Source organism: Puma concolor, chromosome A1, assembly GCF_028749965.1.
Source record: "Puma concolor isolate L17-30 chromosome A1, mPumCon1.1.hap2, whole genome shotgun sequence".
In the NCBI taxonomy this organism is placed as follows: Eukaryota; Metazoa; Chordata; class Mammalia; order Carnivora; family Felidae; genus Puma; species Puma concolor.
Genome location: NC_141667.1, coordinates 104,388,286 through 104,408,483, shown reverse-complemented (window position 1 = coordinate 104,408,483; position 20,198 = coordinate 104,388,286). Strand labels below are relative to the sequence as shown.

Below are 20,198 nucleotides of genomic sequence, written 5' to 3'. Positions count from 1 at the left end.
AAATTTGTTTGTTTGTTTGTTTGTTTGTTTAGGGAGAGAGCTGGAGAGGAGCAGAGAGACACTGAGAGAGATTCCCAAGTGGTCTCTGTGCTGTCAGTGTAGAACCCCGTGTGGGGCTCAGACTCACTAATTGTGAGATCATGACCTGAGCCGAAACTGAGTTAGATGCTTAACTGACTAAGTCACCCAGGCACCCCTAGAAAATGGTTTTTGAACAGGAATTGCTCATCCTAAATAAGGAAATACGTTCTACAAATACCTATTAAGCACCTATCGTGTACTAAGTATAGATGAGGATACTATAATAAACAAGACCTAAAACTTAGCTTCACGAAATGTAGAGTCAGTCCCTTCTACTTTGGGGCCCAGACTCTTAGACTTAGATCTGATTAGCATCCAGGCTACCTGGATTCCCTATGTGATCTTTATTTGGAAGACCATAAAATTTGACTTGGCCTTTTTCTAGGGCTCAGAAGATAATATTTTTCTTTACAAAAGCAAATGACCAACTGATAAATCCAGATCATAGGTTGGTCCCTTTAAACTGAGAAATCCTACACTGTTCTCTGAGATCAAAGTCACTGTTAACCTAGTACAGATGCACACACCTCTTCTTTGAGGCTGTATGTTAGATCCTTTATGTCTTTCATTCTACGAAAAGAAAACAAAGTAACTTGATCTGCACTTGATGGAAAAATAAAATTGAAGAAGAAAGTCTGGGGATATCTCAGTAACTTATTTCGTAAGAAATACGATCGTTCCATATCCCAGGTATGTATATTAAAAATGTGAATAACTATGGTCAGAAGCTGCACTCAGTTATGTTTGCAGGGCCCCTCTCGTTGCACACGTTGTGGTTCTGGTTGTCTGGAGAGGAACCACTGCCCGATTCACCCGTAGCATGTGTCATACATGGGCCACCTAGGAGACACTTGAGGGTATTTGCAGATCATTTATTGTTTCATATTTGTGCTGCTCTTCCCTTCAACCGGCATAAACATCTGGGCGGGGGGGGGGGGGGGGGGGAGGGGGGCTTTGTTTAGATGTTTGGTCCCAGCTGTGACATGATGCCCTACTGTCTTACACAGAATTTGATTTAACAGAGCATTTTATTTTCAAAGGACACCACAAGTGAAAGCTATGGTGAAGATTCAGCAGCAGTTAGTTCTGTAGTACTAGGTAAGGATTTCAAAGCGACACAGGGGATGATACGCATGTGTACCTCTATTTGTGTATAGCAGATTTGAAGAGAGAGAGTACATCTTTGTAGCTCTGCCTTTTTTCTTCTCTCCACAGCAGCGGCCCAGGGTGAAGCCCAGTGGCTTCAGGAGGCGAAAAATCTGAGCGAGCAGCTGAGAGAATCCTATACCAGTGCCAGTTTCCGCCACATGTGTTTGCTTGAGGCCTCTCCCTCTCTGGCCACCGACCACTTGCTGGGCTGTGATCTAGCCCTGGCTTTAAAACACATCAGCAGTCCTGTGGAAGAGCCTGTGGTGTTGCCGGAGGTCTTTGCCAACTTGAACTCTGTCATGTGTGTGGAGGGCGAAGCAAGTAGTGGAAAGACAGTCCTGCTGAAGAAAATAGCTCTTCTATGGGCATCAGGATGCTGTCCCTTGCTGAACAGGTTCCAGCTGGTCTTCTATCTCTCCCTTAGTTCTACCAGACTGGACCAGGGGCTGGCCACCATCATTTGTGACCAACTCCTAAAAACGGAAGGCTCTGTCACCGAAACGTGCCTGAGGAACATCATTGAGCAGTTAAAGAATCAAGTGTTATTCCTTTTGGATGACTACAGAGAGATGTGCTCAGTTCCCCAGGTCATAGAAAAACTAATTCAAAAAAACCACTCAAGGAGCTGCTTATTGATTGGTGTACATACAAACAGGGCCAGGGACATCCGCCGATACCTAGACACGATTCTGGAGATAAAAGTGTTTCCCTTCTATAATACCATGTATTTATTACGGAAACTCTTTTCACACGATATGAGTTGTCTGCGAAAGTTTATGGTTTACTTTAGAATGAGCGAGAATTTGCGGGGAATTCACAAGACTCCTCTCTTTGTAACATCACTGTGTGCTAACTGGTTGCAGTATCCTTTGAACAAAGCCATTGATGGTGTGGCTGTTTTCAAGTCGTATATAGAATGCCTTTTCTTAAATCACAAATCTAAAGCTGAACTTGTCAGAGCAACCGTGTCCTCTTGTGGTGAGCTGGGCTTGAAAGGTTTGTTTTCATCTTGCTTTGAGTTCAGTGATGATGACCTTACAGAAGCAGGAATTGATGAAAGGGAAGGTTTAGTCTCGTGCCTCTTGAGCAAATTCACAGCCCAGAGACTAAGACCAGTCTACCAGTTTCTAAATCCTGCATTCCAAGAATTTCTTGCAGGGAAGAGACTGATTGAACTTCTGGATTCTGACAGGCAAGAAGATCAAGATTTGGGACTTGCTTATTTGAAACGAATTAACTCATCAGTGACGGCTGTAGGTCTCTACAGCACTCTTTTGAATTACCTCTCCTGCCACCCTTCAACAAAGGCAGGGCCAAAGATTGTATCTCATTTGCTTCATTTGGCAGATAGTAAAGAGTCATTGGAGATAATATTGAAAAACAGTAACTACTTGAAGCACCATCCAGAAATTTCAGAGAAGTTGGAATGTATGAGGTCAGTGTGGCAGGTATCTCCAGAAAGTTACTTTTCCATCGTTTCAAACCAGTTACTGTCTCTTGCCATAAAAATTGCTTACCAAAGCCACACTGTTGCTGCCTGCTCTCCATTTATTTTGCAGTTCCTTCAAGGGAAAACCCTGAATTTGGATGTACTTAATTTACCGTATTTTTTTGACCACCCAGAAAGCCTATTATCGTTGAGGAGCATCCAGGTCTCCATAAGAGGACATGAGGTACACACACTAGATTTGTCAATCTTGGAAACATGCATAGACAAATCACAGGCACCGACTGTTGATCAGGACTGTGTTTCTGCCTTTGAATCTGTGAGTGCGTGGAAGCAGGATATAGCTGAAAAAGAAGAAAACATAAAGCACTTTGAGAACCTGAGACTCGCGAAACTACCAGACATCAGTTCTGGCTACTGGCTCCTTTCTCCAAAGCAGTACAAGATCCCCCTTCTGGAAGTGCATGTGTCTGGAGGGGCCACTGTGAACCAGGAGATGCTCAGGGTTCTCACAGTCATTTTCTCAGCCTCGCAGTGCATCGAACTCCATTTACAAAACAGCGGGGAATTTATGGCCGGCATCAGCCCTGCTCTGGAGCAGAGTAAGAACTCTGTCACCAAGTGCTCAGTGTTCTGCCTGGAGCTGAGCACAGCAGAACAGGAATTGCTTCTCACCCTGCCTGCCCTGGAGTCTCTTCAAGTCTTGGGGACAAGGCAGGTACCAGGTACACCTGAATATATCTTAGATGACTATTCTGATGTGTAATTTTATTTTCGCACTCTTAGTTTTAGGTTGATGGAAACTTCTGAAAGCATGAGACCATAAATGCTGGCTGATAGAATAGATATAAGACAATCCTTTGACAAAAAGGGAATTAGATGACAAAAAAAAAAAAAAAAAGATAACCATTGACTAACCTATTTTTTCAATAGGATTAGTGAAAGGCCTCTGAATAATAGAATGCTTTTTGAATAATTGACATAAAATTAAAATATTAACCAATGAAAGCTTTTTTCTTAAAGTTTGCTTATTGATTGATTGATTGATTGCATATGGGGGAAGGGGCATTGGGATGGAGAGACAGATCGCAAGCAAGCTATGCACTGTCAGATGGAGCCCAACTCGGGGCTCAAACTCAAAGTGAGATCATGACCTGAACCAAGGTCAAGAGTCGGCCACTTACCCGACAGAGCCATGCAGGTGCCCCCCCAGTGAAGGCTCTTAATAACCAGACACAAATTACTTACTCGTAAAAGGATAGCGGCGCCTGGGTGGCGCAGTCGGTTAAGCGTCCGACTTCAGCCAGGTCACGATCTCACGGTCCGTGAGTTCGAGCCCCGCGTCGGGCTCTGGGCTGATGGCTCAGAGCCTGGAGCCTGTTTCCGATTCTGTGTCTCCCTCTTTCTCTGCCCCTCGCCCGTTCATGCTCTGTCTCTCTCTGTCCCAAAAATAAATAAACGTTGAAAAAAAAAATTTTTTTTTTAAAAAAAAAAGGATAGGGGAGCCTGGGTGGCTCAATTGGTTAAGATCTGACTTCGCCTCAGGTCATGATCTCATGGTTCCTGAGTGTGAGTCCCACATGCGCTGAGCTTGAGCCCACTTCGGGTACAACAGGAGTCTTGCTGCTCTTTCTCTCTCTCTCTCTCACTCTCTACCTCTTGTGGGATTCTCTTTCTTTCTCCTTCTCTCTGTCCCATGCTCACTTGTGCCCTCTAAATAAATTCATTCATTCATTCATTCCATGTACCATGATGCTTGAGAATTACCCTTACCCTGCCTGCTTAACAGAAGAAAGGGCTTGTACCCTCTGGGAAATAATCGCTATCATTTGTGTCCCCTGTCACTTGTCTAAGCAATATTTGAGAGGTTTCAGTGTCGCCTTTGTGTGTCCTGCATTACATTTATTCCTAGGTATTTTAGACACTTTTGTAAACAGTATTTACTTTGGTTTTTGTTTTTTTTTTTTTAATTTTCTGCTGCTACTATGGCTTTGGTTTTCAGCAGTTTGTTATATGCCTAGGTGTGCTTTACTCTGTGTTACCTTGCTAGAGGGTCACCGAACGTTATTAGGATCTGTGGGTAGATATTTATCCTCAAGTTTAGAAAACAACATACTCTTTTTAAAATGCCTTTTTAGGGGCGCCTGGGTGGCGCAGTCGGTTAAGCGTCTGACTTCAGCCAGGTCACGATCTCGCGGTCCGTGAGTTCAAGCCCCGCGTCAGGCTCTGGGCTGATGGCTCAGAGCCTGGAGCCTGTTTCCGATTCTGTGTCTCCCTCTCTCTCTGCCCCTCCCCCGTTCATGCTCTGTCTCTCTCTGTCCCCCAAAAAATAAATAAACGTTGAAAAAAAAAATAAAATGCCTTTTTATGGTGAAATATTCCTAACACTTAACATTTTAACCATTTTTGAGTGCACATTTCAGTGTCATTAAGTACATTTCCAGTGTTACACAACCAGCACTTTTATCCATTTCCAGAACGTTTTCATCGCTCCAAACGGTAACTCTGTACCAGTGAAACAGTACCTCCTTCCTCCACCAAGCCACTGATAAGATCTATCCTACTTTTCATCTCTATGAATTTGTCCATTCTAGGTATTCCATAAGTGGAATCATACAACATTTTGGCTTTTTGTGTCTGGCTTGTTTCACCTGGCATATTTTCGAGATTCATTTGTATTGCAGCCTGTATCAGAACTTGGTTCCTTTGATAGCTAATCTTCCCATGTATATATCATGTTTTGTTTATCCATTCATCTGTTGATGGACACTTGCTTTGTTTCTTCTGGCTATTGTGAGCAATGTTGCTATGAACATGGGTGTACAAATATCTTTTTGAGATCCTACTTGCAATTCTTTTGGATATATACCTAAAAGTGGGGTGCTGGATGATGTTAACAATAATTCTAATTTCTTTGGAACCTCCAAACTGTTCACTACAGTGGCTACACCAGTTTATATTCCCACCAGCAATGTATGAGGGTTTCAGTTTCTCCACAACCTTGTCAACGCTTGCTGCTACATATATTTTTTTTAATTAGAAAGTCATCCTATTAGGTGAGAAATGGTATCCCGTTTTGGTTTTGATTTGCATTTCCCTAATGACTAACAGTGTTGAGCATCTTTTCATGTACTTACTGGTTATGTGTCCTTTTTTGAGACAGGTCTATTAAATCTTTGCCCATTTTTTTTTTTTTTTAATTTTTTAACATTATTTATTTATTTATTTATTTATTTTTTTCAACGTTTATTTATTTTTGGGACAGAGAGAGACAGAGCATGAACGGGGGAGGGGCAGAGAGAGAGGGAGACACAGAATCTGAAACAGGCTCCAGGCTCTGAGCCATCAGCCCAGAGCCTGACGCGGGGCTCGAACTCATGGAGTGCGAGATCGTGACCTGAAGTCGGACGCTTAACCGACTGCGCCACCCAGGCGCCCCAACATTTATTTATTTTTGAGACAGAGACAGACAGAGCATGAGCAGGGGAGGGTCAGAGAGGGTGACACAGAATCCGAAACACGCTCCAGGCTCTGAGCTGTCAGCCCAGAGCCCGATGCGGGGCTCAAACTCACGGAACGCGAGATCATGACCTGAGCCGAAGTTGGACGCCCAACCGACTGAGCCACCCAGGCGTCCCTATCTTTGCCCATTTTTAAAATAATTTTTAACATTTATTTTTTTGAGAGGAGAGAGGGAGAGACCGACAGACAGAACATGACCAGGGGAGGTGCAGAGAGAGAGGGAGACACAGAATCTGAAGCAGGCTCCAGGCTCCAAGCTATCAGCACAGATAGCTTGAACTCATGAACCATGAGATCATGACCTGAGCCAAAGTCAGACGCTTATCCTACTGAGCCACCCAGGTGCCCCATTCCTTGCCCATTTTTTAATTGTGTTATCTTTTTGTCTTGAGTTGTAGGAGTCTTTATAGAATAACTAATATTGTAGTTATTGAATCTTTAATGGACATATGGTTTGAAAATATTTTCTATTTTGGAGATAGTCTTTTCATTGTGCCAATAATGTCTTTAAATGCACATAAGTTCTAAATTACTGTTTTTGATAGCGTATCTAAGAATACATTGTCAAAGCCAAGGTTATGAAGATTGACTTCTATCTTTTCTTGTGGTGGCGGTTCCATTTTGAGTTAGCTATGTATGGTGGTGGGAAGTAGGGTCCAACACCATTCTTTTGCATGTCGAAATTCTGTCATTTCAGCACTGCTTGGGAAGATGTCTTACTTATTTTTGTGCATCCAGAGTAGCACAGGGCTTCTCATAGAGTAATCAGTAGACACTACAAAAAGCAGCATGTTCATATATGTGCTTTCTAGAAACAAGAATGTTTTATGATATATGGAAGGTTTTTATTTGAAAATAAGAAAATAGATTGCTGACTCAAAATGACAGTTTCAAATTTTCCATTTGGAATTCCTTAGATTAATAATGGCAAACTTTGTGCTGATTTCTAGGTAAACTTCTTACTAATTTGGACAAGTTCCTATGCCTGAAAGAACTCTCTGTGGATCTGCGTCATCAACAAAATGTTTTTGCACTTATTCCTGAAGAATTCTTCAATCTCCACCACATGGAGAAATTATTGATCCAAATTTCAGGTGAGTATAGTCCTTCTAAGCTAGGTAAGGATGGCACTTTGATTGATGTGTTTTTGCATCGTTTGGAAAGGCAACTTGGCCAATAACTAAGAGTTACAGCTTTTGTAAATCTCAGGTTGTAGCCTGTATCCATAATGAATTGTGGGAATAGCACTCGTCCTCATTAAGAAAACAGAGAACTGTAGGGGCACTTGGCTGGCACAGTCAGTAGAGCCTGCAACTCTTGATCTTGGCCTGAGTTTGAGCCCCATAGTCAGTGTAGAGATTAAAAAAATCTTTAAAAAGAAAGCAGAAAGGTATTTGAAATTATTGAGCCCTTACTATACACATCCTAGCAATTGTTTTTTTCCTTAAAACTTTTAGCGTTTTTATTTTATTTTTTTTTCAACGTTTATTTATTTTTGGGACAGAGAGAGACAGAGCATGAATGGGGGAGGGGTAGAGAGAGAGGGAGACATAGAATCGGAAACAGGCTCCAGGCTCTGAGCCATCAGCCCAGAGCCTGACGCGGGGCTCGAACTCACAGACCGCGAGATCGTGACCTGGCTGAAGCCGGACGCTTAACCGACTGCGCCACCCAGGCGCCCCATAGCGTTTTTATTTTTGAGAGACAGAGACAGTATGTGAGTGGGGGAGGGGCAGAGAGAGACACAGAGATGCGGGGCTCAAACCCACCAAAGGTGAGATCATGACCTGAGCTGAAGTCATACGTTTAACTGAGCCACCAGGTGTCCCGACATGTTAGGAATTGTTCTAAACATTTTACAAATATTAACCCATTTAATCTTCAGACCCTTCTATGAGGTAAGGTACTATTAATGTTACCTTAAAGCTAGGGAAATTGAAGTATAAAGAGGATAAGTAATTTGCTTGAGGTCAACCAGCTAAGGAAATGGTAAATCTGGTAAATCTGGGATTCTAGGAGTTCTGATTACTCCTAAGTCTGCGCTTTTAACCACTGGTAAAATGTCTCTCCAAACTATTTGGGACAATTATTTTGATTTTATTTAATTTGCTCTTAAATTTCAACTTCCGATCTTCCAGACTGGAGTGGAGTTGGGGGAATCTGCTGATGGGTAGCAATTGGAAGTATTTCCCCTTTTCTCACCAGCCTATGCTACAGATTGAACAATTTGTGCAGCCATCTTTCCTAAATGCATCTTGTAACAAAATGACTTAGGTGTCCTCAATTCCTAGTTTAGTGAAGACTGAGCCCTACATATTGAGGCAATGTAAATCTCTGTGGTATTAACAGGAAGAGTTGCATGCTATAAAATTCTTGGAAGCTGAAAGTGGAAGTGGTAGTTTTCTTGTATTTGTCAGTAATTTTTACATCAAATTTAGGTTTGCATCAGATTTGTCATGGCTGTTATGTTTCTTTGTATCATATTCCTACTGTGTAAATGCCGGTCACATGCAAACTTAAGACATTAGCATGTTAAAGCCTAAGGTGACCTTACTGAGTCTAAATTCTTAGCTCTTATTTTATAAAAGAGAAAACTGATCCCCAGAGAGTGTCAGTAACTACCTGTCCAAGTTAACATAACTCACTGGTTAGTTGCAGAACTTGAACCTATAAGTGGCCCAATTCTTGGATCATTACTTCATGGTGCTTTGTTCTAACTCTGTATTGTTGAAACAGAATGATATGGCTAATTCTGAAAGAAATTTGCAATTTTCTCTAATTTCTGAAATCTTTGATATTTTATAGTGAAATTAATTCAGAATTCTCCAAACCTTCATGTTTTTCATCTGCAATGTAATTTCATTTCGGATTTTGAATCTCTCATGACTGCACTTTCTTCCTGCAAGAAACTCAAAGAAATTAATTTTTCTGGATCATTTTTCACACCCATCCCATTTGGTAAGACCTAAGATCATAAAATTTTGGTTTTAGATGCATCTGTATGCACAGTCATTTTAGGCACTTTTAAAAGGTAAATTTTATTAAATATGTACTTGAGGTCAAAGAATTAAGCTATTAGATCTGATTTTAAATGAATTTTCAAATAAGGTGTATTTGTTTCTGGAAGTTTAAATATTTGTAGTTATCAGAATTATTTCCTGAGCTTTAATTATTTAGTCATACTAATTAATAAAATCTGAATTACTGTATTGATTTCAGTCATTTAAAAAATACTCTTGGGGCGCCTGGGTGGCGCAGTCGGTTAAGCGTCCGACTTCAGCCAGGTCACGATCTCGCGGTCCGTGAGTTCGAGCCCCGTGTCAGGCTCTGGGCTGATGGCTCAGAGCCTGGAGCCTGTTTCCGATTCTGTGTCTCCCTCTCTCTCTGCCCCTCCCCCATTCATGCTCTGTCTCTCTCTGTCCCAAAAATAAATAAAAACGTTGGAGAAAAAAAAAAAAATACTCTTTACATACATTTGTTGGTATAAAAAATGTAGCTGACATACCTATTTGTTTTCCCTTTTATAGTCACTGCTTTGCCAAATTTTATTTCCCTGAAGATACTAAGTCTTAAAAACCAACAATTTCCTGATAAGGAAACATCTGAAAAATTTGGTATGTTTGCAAAATTGTGCCTTTTAATTTTTATTCTTCCCCTGAAATCCTTCTTCTATTTTGTGTAAGCCACGGCAGATCACTATAGGTATTAGCGGCCCTTACTCATTTGGAGGAAGGGGCAGGGCTGCTCAGCTTTGAGCCTCCAAATGCCTGATCTCACTTGATCTCATTCAATAGTCACTCATTCTTAGAGTGACTTATTTATTTCTTTGAATACATGTTTGGTCATTACAGCATGATGCAATTTCATTGTCAGGGACCCATTCCAAACCTGCTAAATCCCTGTTATGTCAAAGGTTTTTGGAATATAGATAAAACTATCTTTTCAAGGTTAAGAGAACTTTGTGAAAACTCAGAATTAACAAAATGGTAACTATCGAAGTTGCCTAAATACTTACTCAATTTTTTTATGATTACAAAAGGAATGTGTGCTCATGGAAGAATTCTAATAGATGTTAAAAGATAAATGCAGGCATATTAGAAACTTTGAGAGTTCATTTGAACAAAAATGGATTTGAATCACACAGTGTCCACTGAATGAAGGACATAGCTCTGAGAGGCTGAACCAAACGAAAGATTTTTTTATAGGCATAAGGGAGCAGGAACAGGGAAGTTATAGTAGACAAAAAAGCAGGTGCGTTTACTGTAAGGTTACTTTCCTTTAGAGGGGATGGCAGAGTTCTATTGGGTAGATTACCTAACCAGTGCTGATCTGGCAATTCCTGATTGGCTGGTTTTAGATTCCATTTCTGGGACAGCTCAAACTAAAAATTAAGTCTTGGTTTAGTGATGTGGGGCTAGGCAAAAGCAACTCATTTTGGGCTTTTTGCTTTTTTCTTTTAACACAGGAAAATATAAGAGGAGGCAGTGGAGATAGGGAGTATAGAGCAGTTGTGCTTCTCAAACATTAGCGTGATCACCTGGATGTCTCCCTCTTCCCTTCTCTCCTCTTGCCTTCCTTTGCAGGCAGCATGTGGCTGGGGGAGGAGCAGGAAGACTGAGTGGGGCAGAGGCAAAATTGAGGGGCCAAGGAGGTGGCTGGCATATACAACAAGTTGATTAAATTAATAATACATTAAGTATAATGAGAATCAAATTTCCTCATGGTTGGAGAAGGAATTGACAAATATTGAAAGGAGAGGCTAGAAAGAACTTTAAGGTATTAAATTAGATGTGGAAATACTGGTGTGGACTCATGGTTTTTAATGTTTATATATATATATATATATATATATATATACACACATACACGTTTATATATACACACACATATATATATGTGTGTGTATATATACACATATAGTGAGCTACATATCTCTCTATACACACATATACATAACTTGGTCAACTGAGATATTAAAAAAGATCCTAGTATTAATGAGTGCCCCAAATGCCAGATCTTGACTCCTAAATACTGGACTGGCCTCCCTAAAAGGAACCACGGTCTTTAGAGAAATGGCTGATAGAAGAACTGGATGGAACACAGAATTTAAATCCCAAGCTTGGAACACTGTTGGATGCTAGAAAATGTTAAAAATATTTCCAAGTCTAAGGTCTTACAAGGAGATCACTTTCAAGTGATCAATAATGTACCAAGCCAAGGTGGGGTCGAAGTGCAAAGGTATAAGAGTAGCGGATTGTGAAGCTTTAGTGCTGGGAGGCAGAAGTAGAAGTCACTGAGGATGATATAGCAGGAGATAGGATTGAAAGGAAGGTGGCAAGCCATTTAAGAAGCTAGGAGAATATCCTGGAGGCCAGTAGAAGCTTGAGTCTAAAAAGGAAAAGGAAGTATCGTAGGCATTCTGGACCTCAGTGCAGGAGAGATTGGTAGGGGGACGGTGGAGGAATTGTTGACTGGAGGTAGCAGTGAGGATCAAGGTGTAGGCTGATCCCTTTCTCTTGCCCTTTGGAGAGGAAGAGGAACAGCCTCCATGCCACATGGGGCCTCCTGGACTATGCATGATTTTGAGGCTATACATTACCATTATTTGGTAACACATTGTATGGAAAATACCTTTTTTGTGTCTTCTGATAGCCTACACCTTAGGTTCTCTTAACAACCTGGAAGAACTGGAACTCCCTCCTGGGGATGGGATTCAGCAAGTGGCCAAACTGATCATCCAGCAGTGTCAGCATCTTCAGTTTCTTCGAATTCTCTCATTGTGCCAGATTTTGGATGATGACAGTGTGATGGAAATTGGTGAGTTAGCCTTAGATAAATGGTTTCAGCTTGCAGAAAAGCCAGTGTTAGTACTCAAGCTTTCTCTTGCAAAAATGTTGATAGCCTCCTGTTTGAGACTACACAGTGCCTCAAGTCTGTTTTGACTTTGTGTTCCTGATACCAGGCCACATATCCTCCATGCACTCCTTCTTATAGCATTTTAAAAACTGAAGATTACACATACAGAAAAGCACACAAATCCTAAGTGTACAGCTCAATAAATTATCCAGTAAACATACATCAACATTTTATTAACCATACTTGGTGGTTAACCATACTTGGTGGAAACCACCCAGATTAGAGTATTGCAAAGATCACAGAAGCCTACTTCCGTGTGCTCTGACAACATTCCCCTCCTTTCCACAGGTGACCATTAGACCCCTTTTGTTCACCATAGATTAGTTTCACTGTTTTAAACTTTATGTAATGGAATCCCTCCCAGTATGTACTTTACCTTTTTTGGCTCACCTTTATATTCTTTGCATATTGCTACATGTGGCTAGCGTTCACGGATTTTCATTGCTATATATTATTCTACTGTATGACTATATATACACCTCAACTTACCCATTCAACTGGGTATTTGAGTTATTCTCAATATTTGACTAGTGTGAATAATGCTATGAACATTATGCATGACCTTTGATGTATGTTTGGAAGTATGTTAGGGGCGGAATATGTGTCACACGGTATAGACAGATTCAGTTTTCCACAGTTGTACCAATTTACATTCCTACCAGCGGTTGTGTCACATTCTGGCCTGTACTTGTACTGTCAGATCTCTGAACTTGAGCCATTCTGATGGATCTGTAGTAGTATCTCATTGTGGATTTTTTTCTATTGGTATATTTTTATGTTTTATGATGGGTAAATTTCAGCAACTTAGGTTTTTTTGCTTTTTTTTAGAGAGAGAGAGATGAAAAACAGGGCAGGGGCAGAGAGGGAGAGGAACAGCATACCTGTATCCCTTAGGTAAATATCTAGTAGTGGAACTGCTGGGTCGTAGGGTAGTTCTATTTTTAGTTTTATGAGGAACCTCCATACTACATTCCAGAGTGGCTGCACCAGCTTGCATTCCCACCAGGAATGCAAAAGAGATCCTTTCTCCGTGTCCTCGCCAACATCTGTTGTTGCCTGAGTTGTTCATGTTAGCCATTCTGACAGGTGTGAGGTGGTATCTCATTGTGGTTTTGACTTGGATTTCCCTGATGATGAGTGATGTTGAGCATCTTTTCACATGTCGGTTAGCCATCTGGATGTCTTCTTTGGGCAAGTGTCTATTCATGCATTCTCTTTTTTTTTTTTTTTAGCTGATTGGTTTACCAATTTATTGCTTTCATTTCTTTTCTTACCTCTATTATCTTCTACAGATAGAAGGTTTTTGTCCTAACGTCTTGAGATGGGATAATTTCAGTGCTTTTGGCTTTAGCTCCATCTCACAAATTTTACATGTCATATTTTCAGTCTTACTTAGTTCAAAATATTTTGTTATTATTTATTTTTTGGCCACACCAGGTATTTAGAAAGGTACTGCTTAACTTCACTGTTAAGAAAGAATATACAGTATATGATTTTAATTTTGAAATTTGTTGAGACTTGTATTATGGGTCAACATAACATAAAATCACACTAAAATGGTCAATTTTAGTAAATGCTCCATTTTGCTTGAAAAAAAAAGTTTTCTGCAGTTCAAATGAAATGTTGAGGGATGCCTGGCTGGCTCAGTGGGAAGAGTATGTGACTCTTGATCTTAGGGTCATGAGTTCAAGTATGCTCACATTGGGCATGGAGCCTATTTAAAAAAAAAAGTTGAAATTATTGTTCAAATGTTTGATATTTTTATGGATTTTTATTTGCTTGTTCTAACTAGGACAGGGGTGTTAAAATCACCCCAATTAATCTTCTTTTCCCTTTAGTTCTGTTTTTACTCTACATATTTAAAATATATAGGTCCATACATATTTAGGATTTAAATCTAGCTACATAGAGATTTAGAATTGTTAAATATTCCTGGCAGATCAACCCTCTTTATTTCTAGTAAAACTTTTTGCCTTATTATCAGTCATTTCATCATACATTAATACAGTTGCTCCGGTATGCTTTTGGTATTTGCATCTTGGCTTTTCCCTTCCTTTTAATATTTTCATGTCCTTATATTTAAGGTGTGTCTCTTGTAAAAATCTATAATTAGGTTATTTTTCTTAATTTTTTTAATGTGGGAGACAGAGGCTCTGAAGCGGGCTCTGTACTGATAGCAGAAAGCCTGATGTGGGGTTCAAATTCACAAACCAGGAGATCAGGACCTGAGCCAAAGTCGGCTGCTCAACCTATAGAACCACTCAGGCACCCCTCCCCCCACATTTTGCCTTCGTTTTTGACATTTGTTTCAGAGAGTATGGAATTCGATTTTGGTGCTCATTTTCTCTCACATTTCTAGCTCCCATCATTTCTTTTGCTCAGCAGGCAGTCTTTTTTTGTATTTGAATGTAAGGTTTATCTGGCCCTGCTTTAGTAGCTTTTAAGATTTTCTTTGCTAGGGGCGCCTGGGTGGCGCAGTCCGTTAAGCGTCCGACTTCAGCCAGGTCACGATCTCGCGGTCCGTGAGTTTGAGCCCCGCGTCAGGCTCTGGGCTGATAGCTCAGAGCCTGGAGCCTGTTTCCGATTCTGTGTCTCCCTCTCTCTCTGCCCCTCCCCCATTCATGCTCTCTCTCTGTCCCCAAAATAAATAAACGTTGAAAAAAAAATTTTTTTTAAAAAGATTTTCTTTGCTTTACGTTTTGTCATTTGCTATGAACTGAATTGTGTCCCTCAACGATCCATGTGTTGAAACCCTAACCTTTGGAGACAGTCTGCTTGAGCAACGACAACACAATACCCTACAATGGTAGTTGTACTACATTGTGCTTAGGTGTGGATTTCTTTGTATTTATTCTGCTTGGGGTTTATAGACCTTGAAGCTGTGGCTTGGTGTCTTAAGCCAGTTTGGAGAAGTTTTTGGCCAACATGCACATAGCTGCTTCCCAATTCTTTGTCATTTTCTTTACTCTCCGTCTGATAGCAGAACTCAACCTAATTTGGGGTCATAGGATCAGGAAAAAGAGTTCTATAGAGAACTGAAGAAAGAATGGCCCAGACACATTTGGGAGGGGAGAGACTGAGAGGCAGGAGGGGCGCCTAGGTGGCTTGGTCGGTTAAGCGTCCGACTTCGGCTCAGGTCATCATCTCACGGTCCGTGAGTTCGAGCCCCGCGTCGGGCTCTGTGCTGACAGCTCAGAGCCTGGAGCCTGTTTCAGATTCTGTGTCTCCCTCTCTCTCTGCCCCTCCCCTGTTCATGCTCTGTCTCTCTCTGTCTCAAAAATAAATAAACGTTAAAAAAAAATTAAAAAAAAAAAAGGCCGGAATTTGTTGTGAGAATAGACTGGAGAGGAATGTAAATGCCAGACTGGAGGAAGCTTCACAGGATGTGTTAGAAAGGGTGAATCTCGGGGCGCCTGGGTGGCTTAGTTAAGCATCTGACTGGCTCAGGTCATGATCTCACAGTTTGTGAGTTCGAGCCTCATGTCAGGCTCTGTGCTGACAGCTCAGCCTGGAGCCTGCTTTGGATTCTGTGTCTCCCCCTCTTACTGAAATGAAAGTCCTTATGATTCTATTTTCACCAACACTTTGCTTTTATAGCCAAGGTAGCAATCGATGGAGGTTTCCAGAAACTTGAGGACCTGAATCTTTCAGTCAATCACAAGATTACAGAGGAAGGATACAGAAATTTCTTTCAAGCACTGGACAACATGCCACACTTGAAAGAGTTGACTATTTCTAGGCATTTTACTAAATGCATCAAAGCTCAGGCCACAACAGTCAAGTCTTTGTGTCAGTGCATGTCACGACTGCCAAGCCTCATCAGACTTAACATGTTGAGTTGGCTCCTGGATACAGAAGACATCACACTGCTTACCGCCATGAAGGAAAGACATCCTCAATCTAAACGTTTATTTATCCACTGGAAATGGGTACTGCCATTCTCTCCAATTGTTCAGGAATAGAAGATGTACCTAAAAACTGAATTACAAATTTGTGTCAACAATTCTAAAAACTTCCCTCTCCAAAAACATTTTATTATGTCCTGCACACAAAAGGATATTTACAGTAAGGCATGTTAAAGAAAACCCCAAAACCACTACCAGAACCTTTGCAGTCCCTGAATGATTCTCCCCAACTAAATAGAGATCAGTTCTTCAATCAAGTTTATACACCTAACCCTCCATAATCGAGGATCAGCATCCAGTTTTCAGACTCACTGTGGTAAGGAGGATAAAAACAGCTATGGGAATGGAGTGAGGTACACAAATGGGCCTTACAGCCACAATATGGAAGAAGTATTCAAGTTACATATAATGTGAATTTCAAGACTGAATCCATTTTCTACATAAATGAAACAAGCCTTTACCACCAGTCCAGTTTAATCTTTTGTGGGCCAAGAGATACGCCTTAATACTTCTAAGATTTGTTGGGTATATTAATTTTGGTATAAGAGGCCCATACAAGGTAGAAGTAAGATTTACGGGAAAAAGTTCCTAGTACAGAGGCTTTTGATTCAACACTTACTGTATCAGCATAAAGTACAAAATAGCACTCCTAAGATTCAGACTAAAATGGAGAGGGCGCCGCCCTCGACATCAGGTTTGTTGAAATGCAGCCCAAGAACGTTTGAGCTGTGGGCATTTGGCTGACAAAGTGCCTTAGAGGTATTAGAGGAAGCCATTCGTGTGGGGGTACTGCGTTAGAAAAACCACGCGTTGCATTGATCTGCTAGAAGAACACACTGGAAGCAAGGAAAGAAGTCTCTTGCTCCTACAGTGTCTTACCACTACTCTCTACTGACAAAGCTTTATACTGTGCTTGCTGCGGGGACTGGTCGTTACAGAGTGAAGATCTATTACTGCAGAGAAGGGCAATAAAGGCTAGATTTGGACAAGAGAAGCAACAACTTGATAACTGATAAAACTATTACTTATTAAATAGCTTAGACCTAAACTAAAAAGAACCTTGTTAGATTTAAGATTGATAGGATGCACATAAATATTTATAGAAAACGTCTTACATGATCTAGAAGACACAGGGAACCGGCTAGTGATTGACTTCAGGGAGGGGGCCAGGATAGCAAGGGCATAGGAGGAAGGTCTGATTCTTTTTTCTTTGCAGATCTTTTGTACTATTTGAATTCTGTACCGTGTGTGTGTACTATTAAAAATGGTATTTTAAAAACTAAGAGAACTCCATGCAAATACCTCTCCAAACCTTCTGATAAGGGCTTCTACTTTAAAGCAGGGGTCTCCAAGTATGGCCTGAGCCTGTAGAGCCTCTGAGCAAAGACTATTTTTTACATTTTTCCAATAAAAAAATTACATACATGGGGGCGCCTGGGTGGCGCAGTCGGTTAAGCGTCCGACTTCAGCCAGGTCACGATCTCGCGGTCCGTGAGTTCGAGCCCCGCGTCAGGCTCTGGGCTGATGGCTCGGAGCCTGGAGCCTGTTTCCGATGCTGTGTCTCCCTCTCTCTCTGCCCCTCCCCCATTCATGCTCTGTCTCTCTCTGTCCCAAAAATGAATAAAAACGTTGAAAAAAAAAAATTAAAAAAAAAAAAATAACATACATGTGACAGAGACCATGATCAGTGGCCTGCAAGGCTAAAATAATTCTGGCCCTTTACAACGAATGGAATACTTCCGTGACAGACTGTTTTTAGATTGTAAGACTACCATGCCCTTTTATTCCTGTATATGTTAGTCTCCACATGATGCCCAGGCCATCCCTCATTGCCCTGTCACCCTCATGTTTCTAAACTTCTCCCTTTCTGATCACATGTTCCAACACTCTACCACTATCTAAATCCTTCCACTGTACCCTACCCACATGAGAAACATCCTCTACCATTCTCAACTTCTTATCCAAACAATACCTTTATCTTCTTGTTCTACCTTCCCCTTTCTCGAATTTTTACCATGACTCACAGTAACAAATTTCCTATCAACAATCGACACATTTATAAACATGTACACAAATGAACTAAGATTCACAAAAAACTCTAAAAGCTGTATGTGATTTTACTAATATGATTTACTAATATTCAGAAATAGAAAATTCCTTGAAAGAGTTGTTTATACAGTGTTTTATTCAATTGTTCTTTCTTACATTCTCTCCTGCAAGGCTTTTCCTTTCTCCATAGCACTGGAAGAGCTCTTAACGAGGGTCACCAATGATCTCTGCAATGCTCAATTTGATAAACACTAGTCTGCATCCTTGACTTATTCACAGCACCTGACCCAGCAGTAGCTTGATGCCGCTGGTCACTCCCTCCTCTCAAGTTTCATTTGGCTTCCAGGGCATTCCTTCTGGATTTCCTAACCAACCTAGAATTCTCTCAGCCTCCTTTACTGCTTTTTCTCATATCTGACCTCTAAACACTGATAGCTCTATGTAAACGCACTTGCTTCGTGATCTGGTCCTGTTGCATGGCTTTAAATTCCAAGTCTATGCTAACTTACCTATTTTCAGCTCTATCCCAGATCTCTCCTCTGAACTCTTGACTCCTATCTGACTCCTGTTAATGGGCATCTCAGATTTGACCTGTCTTAACCCAATTCCTGTCTTTCCTTTCCCACAAGTACTGTTGGTTACTTAATTTTTTTAGAGTGCATGCAAGCAGGGGAGGTGGCAAAGGGAGAGAGAGTGAATCCTAAGCAGGCGCCATGCTCACCTCAGAGTCCGACACAGGGCTCAACCCATGACCCTGGGCTAACGACTAGAGCAGAGGTCAAGAGCTGGGACACTGAGCCGATTGAGCCACCCTGGCAACCCTCCCACAAGCACTCTTTATGCTGACTTCTCCATGTCTTTAATTCTAGCTTTGTTCTTCCACTTGCTTAGGCCCAAAATCTTGGGGGGGTCATCCTTGATTTCTCTCTTTCATACTCTACATGTAATCTACTGGCAAATGCTGAGCTTACTTAGCATTTGTCAATAGATCCCATCACTACTGACCACTGGTCCTAGTCAGCCTGCTTCCTCCCTTGAAACTTATGGCCTATTTTCTATTAAAAAAAATTTTTTTAAGCTTATTTTTCAGAGAGGCAGAGGTAGCATGAGTGGTGGAGGGGCAGATAGAGAGGGACAGAGAGAATCCTAAGCAGGCTAAGCGTAGCCAGTACAGAGGCGGATGTAGGGCTGGAACTCACGAAACCATGAGATCATGACCTGAGCTGAAACCAAGAGTCGGACGCTTAACCAGACTAAGCCACCCAGGTTGCCTGTAAGGTCTATTTTCAACACAAAAATTGCAGTCATAAGACTCTTCAATACATTAGATCACGCTATGCCTTTAGTTCAACACCTTCCAATGGATCCCAGATCAAAGTAAATACAGTGGTCTGTGTGACCTGACCCCTGACTACCTACCTCTCTTACCTCTATCTTTTTAATCTCTCCTCCTTGCTCACTTCCATTCCAGCCATACTGATTTCTTTTTGCCATTCCCTGAACAGGCCAAACTTATTCTTAGGGCCTTTGTGCTTGTCATTTCCTTTGCCTGGGAGGTTCTCTATTTATGCGAATGGCTCTCATTTTCTTCACATCTCTGCTCCAATGTCAGCTCAATTTCCCTCACCATTCTTTTTTTTTTTTTAACTTTTTAAAATTTTATTTTTAATCTCTACACCCAAATGGGGTGAACTAACAACCCCGAGATCAAGAGTCGCATGCCCTACTGACTGCGCCAGCCAGGTGCCCCCTTGACCATTCTTTTTAAAAAATCGTCCACAGGGGCCCCTGGGTGGCCCAGCAGGTTAAGTGTCTGACTGTTGATTTTGGCTCAGGTCATGACCTCATGGTTCACGGGATCAAGACCTGTCCTTTGAGCGTGGAGCCTGCTTGGGATTCTTTCTCTCCCTCTTACCTGTTCTCGCGTGCTCGCTCGCTCTCTGAAAATAAACAAAACAAAGCATTCACATTCCAATTGCCTTCTGCCTAACCCCCTTTCCTGCTTCATTTCTGTCTATGGCATGTATTACTATTGCCACCTTATACATTTTGTTTACTAGTGTTCCCCACCAATGTAAGCAGGAACTTTCGTCTGTTTGGCTTACTGTGGTCTCCAAGCACATAGAAGA

General features: G+C 41.3%; 1 protein-coding gene across 2 annotated transcripts in view; it reads left to right on the top strand.

The window, feature by feature from the left end:
• The window catches only part of NAIP (NLR family apoptosis inhibitory protein), a 37,928-nt gene extending 21,489 nt beyond the window's left edge, over positions 1-16,439 (top strand). The window contains exons 9-15 of one of the 2 annotated variants that reach the window (XR_015248578.1): positions 1,122-1,179; positions 1,297-3,402; positions 7,150-7,317; positions 9,005-9,157; positions 9,727-9,813; positions 10,783-10,975; positions 11,852-12,056. Coding sequence is in view for 1 of the 2 variants with exons in the window: in XM_086699428.1 (XP_086555554.1) it covers positions 1,122-1,179; positions 1,297-3,402; positions 7,150-7,317; positions 9,005-9,157; positions 9,727-9,813; positions 11,852-12,016; positions 15,713-16,077 (3,102 nt within the window). In the remaining variant the exon portion in view is untranslated. Of the gene's footprint in view, positions 1-1,121; positions 1,180-1,296; positions 3,403-7,149; positions 7,318-9,004; positions 9,158-9,726; positions 9,814-10,782; positions 10,976-11,851; positions 12,057-15,712 lie in introns of those variants that run through there. The other variant, XM_086699428.1, reaches the window with a different exon arrangement.
• Positions 16,440-20,198: the final 3,759 nt, after the last annotated feature.